The sequence below is a fragment of the Pygoscelis adeliae genome, unplaced genomic scaffold (assembly GCF_000699105.1).
Source record: "Pygoscelis adeliae isolate BGI_AS28 unplaced genomic scaffold, ASM69910v1 Scaffold64, whole genome shotgun sequence".
Taxonomy (NCBI): Eukaryota; Metazoa; Chordata; class Aves; order Sphenisciformes; family Spheniscidae; genus Pygoscelis; species Pygoscelis adeliae.
This window is the reverse complement of record NW_008824652.1, coordinates 602,032-610,924: the sequence shown is the minus strand read 5'-3', so window position 1 is coordinate 610,924 and position 8,893 is coordinate 602,032. Positions and strand designations below refer to the sequence as shown.

General features: G+C 41.4%; 1 protein-coding gene across 1 annotated transcript in view; it reads left to right on the top strand.

The window, feature by feature from the left end:
* The first annotated feature begins 2,645 nt into the window (after window positions 1-2,645).
* LOC103915661 (lipid phosphate phosphatase-related protein type 1) overlaps window positions 2,646-8,893 on the top strand; it is a 74,725-nt gene continuing 68,477 nt past the window's right edge. Inside the window, 1 exon segment of the mRNA XM_009322536.1 lies at window positions 2,646-2,754. Within this exon segment, the coding sequence (XP_009320811.1) occupies window positions 2,692-2,754 (63 nt within the window). The 5' untranslated portion in view covers window positions 2,646-2,691.

The window sequence follows — 8,893 nt, the reverse complement described above, 5'->3', positions numbered from 1 at the left end:
CTCTGACTGCTCTGCAGACTGAAGCATCTAGGGATTGCTGTAATCCATGTTTTGCTGTCTGTGTCCCTAGAGGACACATTGCCAGCTGGAGAGAGACAAAAGATGATGCTCCCACCAAGATCACACTGTTCCTCCCCATTCCTCTTCTGTCGAGTGAGCTCATGAAAAGACCTGCTATGACAAGTGCAGGCTAGCTGAGAGTTTTCCCACTATCTGGGAATTAGCTGGCCTGATCAGGCAACTATTTGGTCTCTTACTACTTATGTCTGACACAAATGTGTCATCACATAGGAGAGAAGCTGACATGTAAAATGCTTTCCCATAGGCAATGCAGGTTTTTAAACCAGTGGTGCACAATAAGCTTAAAAGAACAGACACACATGCACATTTATGACATCAGGAATCCCCTAGCATTAAATTAGGCAATTTTATATGACTACTAAGAACCCTCAGCTTCTTTGCTAGTCTGTGCAGTTGCTGTCAGTTCTCTGTTGAGAACATTTCTTAAATTCTTGGGTTGCCTTGCAGCCCACCACTTTGGTTAGGAACACACAGCTGTCACAGTGGTTGGAACTGAAGGCGTGGCTTGAAGTTACAGGACAGTGTTATGGAAAATCTTGGTTATTTCTAAGCTTGATCTGGGAAAGCATTCATGAAGGTGCTGAGGTATCAACATCTTTGCACTAAGCCATTTGAAAATCAGGATTTGCAAAAAAGGTGTTGACAGTGTATCTCCAGGATAAAAGAGGAGTTTAGTGGAATAATGCCCTCTAAATAGCTACCCTCTCTAAAGCTACTCTGTTTAACCTACTATTCTACCAGGCACCATGTGTTTGCCAGGTTAAAGGGAGGGCCACATGGCACAAGAGCTGGCGGTATGAAAAATGTTGTTAAAAAATGAATGATTGGAAATTTTTTCCACAGCCCAAATGGGGTTGGATTAGCTTGTCTTTTTTTTAAAACAATGACTAACCTCTAAGATAAAACCCATTTTATCTCCTAAGTAAAGTTGAAGTATGTTTGGAAAAAAAGGCATTTTGAAAATCCAGAATATTTGTATTTCATAACTGGGATACAGTGTAGGATAGGAGTGTCTGAAGCATGTCGCAGATAACATTTCCTGAGTATTTTGTTTGACTTGGAACTGCATTTTTCAATGGTTGTAGTTCAAAAGCCATCCTGACACAGGATGTGGCTTCACTGGAGTCACTACCGCTGTGCTGTGCCTAGAACCGTATTACCAAAACCATCATATACATTGTGTATTTTACAGCTCTGGGTCAAATGGTGAAGATCTGAGGTAAGAAATACATTAAGTAGTTCATAGGTGGCAAGACAAGAGCCTGCATCATGGTGCAGGTGGCAAGCACTGGCAGCTGATCCAGCTCCTCAATCAGGCTTCGTAACCTCTGCTGAACTCAGTGCTCTGATAATAGTATTTTTTCCAGTAACCCTGCCGAGAGCTGGTGAGAAAGCACTGACCCCTTCATGAACCTCACCGGCTCCATATGCCAAGGCCTGAATAGACACCCAGATGCCAGTGAGGTCAAAGAGCTGGGGGAAGATGTTGTGCAGAGCATCCTCTGGAAAATACAGCAGCTTTCACCTCCTTCCCCCTGGCCCTGGCCTGTGGAGATGCTTATGATCAGGGCAGGGTTTCTGTGCGAGTGTTGGAAGTGAGGTCAGGCCCACCTAAATCTGTGCTCTTGCTTGATGTGCTCATGTTAAAATTGATAGCAAATGTTTTCCATTCTCTTCTGTGTCTCGTGCTCTGTGCAAGCATGCACCTGGCAGCTCTGAGCAACATGCTGCTTTTCCAGCCCCCTCTTCCCTGCTAGCCTATTCCTCTCTCTAAAATCACTTAAGCCAGCCTTCGCTTCTTGATGTGCTACCTCATGCATACAGAAAAGCACATGCACTCACCCTAAAAATTCTCCATGTTAGTCTTCTGTTCTCTCCTTTCCTACTTTTTGTGCTGTAAAGATATTAAGTGTCTTAACACAGAGTGTTATAAGGTTATGTTAATTGGAATAGCCAGTAGCCTGAAGTAATGCTAAGCAGGTAGGGTTTTGTGGGTTAATGTACAAATTTATAGCAGGCTAGAAAGGCTCTGCAACAAGGGCCCAGTCCTTCATTGCATTTTGTTGTATTTGCTTATTAGGGTTTTTTTGTGCATAAGACATGCTGTCATCTTGAGCAGGTCACACTTCACGTAGATAAACATCTTGATTGTGTGTACAGTTAACGTACTATAAGTGTGTCTTTTAAAGTACAAGTTCACAAGTCAATTACCAAAACCTCTTGATTTAAAATGCACTGTAGGCAGGACAGTAGGCTGAATATGTGATTTTACAATCCCAGGGAAGAAGCCTTTGCTTGAGAGTGGATTGTAACTAAGGAGGACAGTTGTATTCCTTACCACTCTTTGCTCTGTAGGTGATGTATCTTGTGACCTGTGTCTGCCTCTTGCTTTTGTGCTGCAAAGGGAGTGCCACCTTAGGTTATTTTGTATGATCACAAGTTAGACCTTGATGCTCTTTTTAGTCTGTATCCCTGTTCCAATATGTTACGAACCTTGTTGTGTTAAATGTGGAGTTCGCAAAAAAAGGAAACATTCTGAAACACCTTTGTCTTTTCTTTTTCAGGATAATAAAGTTTTGAACAGTGCCTCCCCAAGAAGTGTGATGAGAAATGGCTTTAGGAAACAATACCCAAAGAAGTTATTCCATCATCCCCTGCTTCATCTTTGTTGAGGTGAGTGCAGCATTCAGTTGCCAAGCCTACACAGAAGGCAGCTCTGCTCTTCAGGAATTAAGTCATTTGTTGGCCATTTTGTTTGTAAGGAAGAATGCTTTCTTGCTTGATAACATGCATATCCATCTTCATACTCAGTGCCATCAAGTCCCCCTGAAAACAGTCCCATGTGAGTTAGTCAGATCTTAGGTACAAGCACGCAAGAACAAGTAGATGCTGTGTTTTCAAGACTTGCCTGTACCCAACTTGCCAGCTAGTCCTGTGGTATTTGACAGAGAACGGGCAGTAGCTGCAGGTGTAGTTCAGCAGCAAGTGATTGCTCATCTTCCCATTTTTCCTCAGACCTGTATCCATCTTGCTGCTGCACAAGGACTAGACCTTGTTTAAGGAAATGTCTGATCTCACAGTCTAATGGTTCATAGGCTTAGGAAGCAACACGCAGCTCTGATGTCAGTTCAGGTGGAACATAAAATTGAGATGAGGCATGCCTATCCTTTAAGTGTGATGAAGGAGCTTGGCTAGCACAAGGACTGAACTGACTAGCAGTGAAGTTACAGGAGTGGTTGTTCCCACAATGGAGTATGGCTCCACATCTTTGTTAAGGGTAGGGGTTTTTTTAAATTGGCTTATTATTTTACTCTGTACAATTGCTTTTTTGTGGTGCTTCTTTTACTTACCCTAACACTGCCAGACTGACCAAAATCATTATCCAAATCAATGAATGTTCAGCTGGTGCTTATAAGTCTGGGATGGTTTTCTTGGCAAAGGGGGAAACTCCGGGTTTCCAAGGAGGATGAAAGCTTCCATCAAATTTAAATGGTGAAAAGGAGATAACTGCCTGTCACTGATCATCTTCAGAGCCACCTGCCTGATGTAGCTTGGATGCAATACTCACTCTTTGGCCCAAATTATGAGGCAACTTGTGGTCTTCCACAAGAGGAGCAATAAGAACAGTCAAAAAATGAGTTGTAATGCTGGGTGTTGTGTAAGACCCCATTTCCACTGAAATCTTGGAAAGGTTTGAGTGTGCTGCAGCAGCAGGTGTAATGGGCACTGTGAATGGTTGCTTTCCAGAGCTCCTAAGCGCTGACCTTTCCTCAGGGGCATGGGAAAAGCATGAAGTGGTATCCAGGACCTCTTTAACCCTTACTCACCTGGAGTACCCTCCTCATAGTGTCTTCTCCAGCCAGGAGATACAGTTCACTTATATGCACTCCCTACTTTCTGTACTACCAGCTTAGCCCCCAAAACACAGCCAGATGATCCCTGGGTGCTTAATCTAATGTAAGTAGTAGTTTTCCTTTTGACTTGAATGACCTTCCTTGTGGGAGGAATCTGACTCGTTGGAAGATGAGGATAGAGGAAAAGCATAATAAAACCACTAGTAAAGCTTGGCACAGGGCTTTCCCAGCTGCAGCTGTGGCAAACACCAGTGTGGGAAGGTGGCTGAGCCTTGCAGTGCTTCACAGGGATTTGTCACTGACAAATTTGTTCAGCTTCCTGGGGAATCTCTGTCTCTGCTCCCTGGGGAAACTGAGGGGCTGTTCTGACTGAGAAAATGGGTCACTACTTTATCCATCAGCTAGAGAAAGAAAGGTTAAAAATGAGGAAAAAGCAGCAATAAGCTCAGAAGAAACCAAATAAAGATCATCAGGAATGAGATGTCTCAAATTTATTGCTTGAAACAAGCAGCTCTGAAGATTTTTAGTCCTCTGAATGTATGAATGTTGAGCCTGGTTGGCAGCCTATGACAGAGATATAAATTGTCCTTCCTGTAGACAAGACTGACATGAATATAAGAATAAATCTTTTTACAGGAGGAAAAGAATTTTTTGCCCCGTAAATGTACTTCCCTTATCCTTTCATATACTTGCCTTGCTGATTAAAACACAATTTTAAATAAAAATCAGTCAAAAGCAGAGAGGTAGTGTCTGAAAAGATGTTCTCTCTGCTACATTTGATGAAAACATGTATTTCTTCCCCTTTGTCCACAGTATAGATTTTTAATGTAGCACTGCTGGAACTACAAATTCACAGACTTATGTCAAGCACTGTAGCACTAAACAACAGGAAATCTAATTTCCTGCTGGGAGTGCAGAGATGATTGATAGTAGCCATTTGGTCTGAAAAGTCCCTGTAAATCTTAAGGCACACTGAAGGTGTTTTTCTTTTCCTACTGCCATGATTCTGAGACTAAAGGAAGTGCTTTTTAGATGAGCTACCCCAGACACCAGGCCCTGTACTGGATTGCCTGGGTTAGGATGGGCCCTATTTTTGTAGTTTTGAAGCAACCATGAGAATTGATTAGCTGTGGGACACCTGACTGCAGTTGCTAAAGGTGCATGCAGGGCAGATAAAAATATGTTGCCTGCTTTCCTGATAACATTTTTCCATGCAAAAACAATCTAGCAGCATACATGCTAGGTGATCATGAGTAGGAAAAGAGATAGTAAATATTACTGTAGCCCTGTTGCCCAGAATGTGCTGCCTACCCCACTGTCTTCCATGGAATGTGGTCCTGTGATTAAATGTTTTGAGGTATTTGCTCTTAAGAAAAAATATGCTGAGCCTCGATTGTCATGTCAGATGCCCTGCCAGTAGATATTTGCTAACCACCCAGTATGCCTTCAAAGAAGTTGTGGTGGCAGTGGTGGAAATGAGGTGTCACAAACAGTTTGGACATTTTAAATATTATTATGCTTCAGTCTGTAGAAATGTGACACTTACAATTTCAGCAGTTATCCACATTTCCATTTTTTTCCATTTCGTTTTCCTCACACTCAACTAACTTGTAGCCGTTAGTTATTATGAAACCTGACCTGAAGATGAATGGCTCATTATAAAAAGTTAAACCCTGTGCCTGACTCTACAGATTCCTTTTTATGTTCAAAATACGAACTTTTCAATAATATAGAGATAGCATGTGATGTCTAATCTGTAATGACAGAAATGTTAAATCAACATCTTCAGTCCCTAATTAGAAACACAGTGTCACATTATGAGTAGATTTAAAGGCTAAATAGGGAATCATTAAACTAATTTTTAGCCACTTATCAAATCTGAGTCCCTCTCCCAAATAATGCAGGCAGCTTTCTAGATGGTTCTTTATTGTATTATAAGAGGTATCATTACAGTCTGGCATTTGTCACCAAATGTCTATGAAGATTTGGTATATTGCATTTTGTTAAACACATAAGCAATTAGTTAGGAAGTACAGGAGACTAATATTCTCTTTTTCCCTGTCCCCCTTTGCAGCATTGTTTGCAGCCAGCATCAGTGAAAGGAGCCTTCAGGAGGCTCTCACCCAGCCTTGGTTTACGTGTAAGAGGTTGCAACATGATGAGACCAATTTCGTTCCTCATTTAGCTGACATGTGCCACTGCTTTGAGCAGTGTACGGACCATTGAGTACCTGGTCCATGAGGACTGATGCTGCTAGCTGCTGACAGTTTTTAAATAGAAGTGCAAAGAGCAGGATGCCCTAGTAGCTTCCAGAGCCCTTTGGAGTCAATGATGGACCCAGAATATGCAGCAAAGGCTATAGAGATCCTAGCTGTTGGTATGCCCTGGATCTATCCCAGCAAATGCAAACAGTGCACAGCAGCCTGTCTGAGGATTTGTTGATGACCAGGACTGATCACTGAAGTGGTTTTATGGATTGTAGGCAAGCATGAGAGAAAGTAGGAGAAGCAACATCTGGGATGACAGGAAAAAATTCCTAACATTTTCTTCCTTTTCCACATACTTTTGGCTTATGGTGGCATTTGTTTCCAAAGCTCTTTGTGGAGCATCTCCTCCCTCCTTCACCTGCTGGGACATGAGTGTCAAAGTGCTGTCAGAAACATCTTTAATGATGCTTCAGCACAGCTGTCTCATTATTTTGCAACCCAGCTTTGCAAGATTGGGTCCAAGGAGTGCTATGTTACATCCTTCCACATAACATCACATGTGTACTGGTTGAAGGTGGGGAAAGGTAAAATCACAACTGGCGGAGGTGTGCTTTGTACACAGTGGCCCAATTTTCTGCAGGCAGGGAATAAATTGTCAAAACAACTAAGCTCCCTCAGATCTAGGCAATTTCAGGTGTAGAAGTGGGAGAAGTGCAAAGCATGACGAATCCCAGTTCTCTTCCTAGGGGACTGGTGAGCTGCCCTGAGGTCTTGATCTAGTAGTGCTTTCCACGCGCTGTGGTCTTTCTCCATCTTTCTTCATTCCATTTTGGGTGTTTGCTTTCTAGGACAGAACTCATGCTAGGGGGGTGTAGGGGAGCTGAGTACAGTCTGGCTTTGAATTTGGTGGGTCAAAGTGATTATACTTGCTTTTGCAGCATATTTGATCCTTATCATTAGTGACAGGAAGTGTAATGCAGTGTGATAATTGCATTTTCTAATAGATGTTGGAAGGATAGTTACACACTATGATTAAACAGCATCCCCACAACTATATGTGACTTCAGGGGGAAAGCACGTGAACAACTTTTGAGCCATTGTATGTGTTTGAATGGTAGTTTTTAAAGAAGCAATGAGCAACACTTCTTTTTCCTCCAAAGAAAACCCTCTCATCTCTTCTGAGTCAACAGCAGCTATGACTATAATGGCTCTCTAGATAATGAAAGGAGAAACTTATTCTGGAATTTCTGCTAATGTGGCGCTTTCTACTTCCTTTTTCCTCCTCCTCCTTCTCACATGGCAAGTCCTGGTTTGAGGGCTTGAGTTGTTTCAGGGTGTGAGTTATCTGACGACTTATTTTCAAGTACAGTTACTTCTAAAGGAGTCAGGTGCATCTGAGGTGTGTCTTTGCACTTGAAAACGCTGCAATTTTCTGGCACCAGATTTAATTAAATTGTCTTAAACTGATCAAAGAGTTACTGAATACCAAGTGACTTTAATATGACTGATGTATGTGCCAAATCGTGCTTTACTGTAGATTATTGTAATCCTGACATTGACAAGGTAGCAGGGGCAGACTCAAATAAGCAACAACATTAAAACTTAAAACATTGGACATCTTTCAAATTCTGTAATCTGAAGATCCTACTTTTTCACGCTAAATCCATTATTCTGCCCTCAGGAAAGCTTTTGCAGGCAGAGTGGAAACTGTTTCTTCTTGACAACTCGATATATAGCGCATTGCAAAGAACTGAAGATTTTGTGAGAAAAATCTCTTCTTCCCTTCCCCCCCATGAATAAAATGAAAAATGCTGCAAAATACAAAGCTCTGGTCTTACATCTGTTCTGATGCAAACTTTGATTTAAACTGTAGGTATGTTACAGCCTCATAGGATCTCTGTTTCTACAGTCAGTGGGGTAAATTTTCCTTTACTTTTTGCTATTTTAGTTTTGGACAGATTGAATCATCTTCAAATATCAGTTCAAAGGTAATTAAAAAACCAAAAGTTTCAACTTACAGAAGCACAGAAGGAAAGCATTCTTCTTTCTCTGCCTGCCTCCATTTTACTGCCAGTATTTCATGTAGTCAAGCCAACAGCTGAACTACTCTCTAGCAGGAGAATTTCTGCAATACTGAAATCATTTGTGTAAGTGAGACAAATGCCTCTTGAACTCCTGTTTGTCATCAGCGTCACAGCAGGGTTTAGGGACCTATGAAAAATAAGTGAATTTAGAACAGTCATGACATATGTTGCACTTTTTTATCCTAATTTTTTGTTTAGGTGTTCTGAAAACTCAAAAGATTTTGCACATTTGGGTGTACTGGCTGGTGCCCTCTAATTTTTAGAAGTGTTTGGGGAGTGTGAAATGTCTTTTTCTGCGTGCTGTTGTCCTCAAAGCAACATTTGTAAGAGACGTTGAATGTATTGGGAGTGACTTTCTATTTGTGTTTCTTTAAAAAAAAGTCAGTTGTCTCATAAGAAAAACTTGCTGATTACATTAGAGCTTTAATGATATGATTACAATTGCATAAAGGAGATACGAACATAGGATCTCAGTTTTGGATATTCAAATTATAGGTTTTAATTTTGGCAAGGTGACGTCCAGTTCTCCTAGAAAATGCCAAAAAATTCCAGGCAGATTTTAATATAAACATTAACTAAAAAGGCATCCCAGGTTGAATTAACTTCCAAATAGCTACAGTGATCAGTGACTCTGTTCTGTAGCAGTATCCAGTACCCACCATGTGGG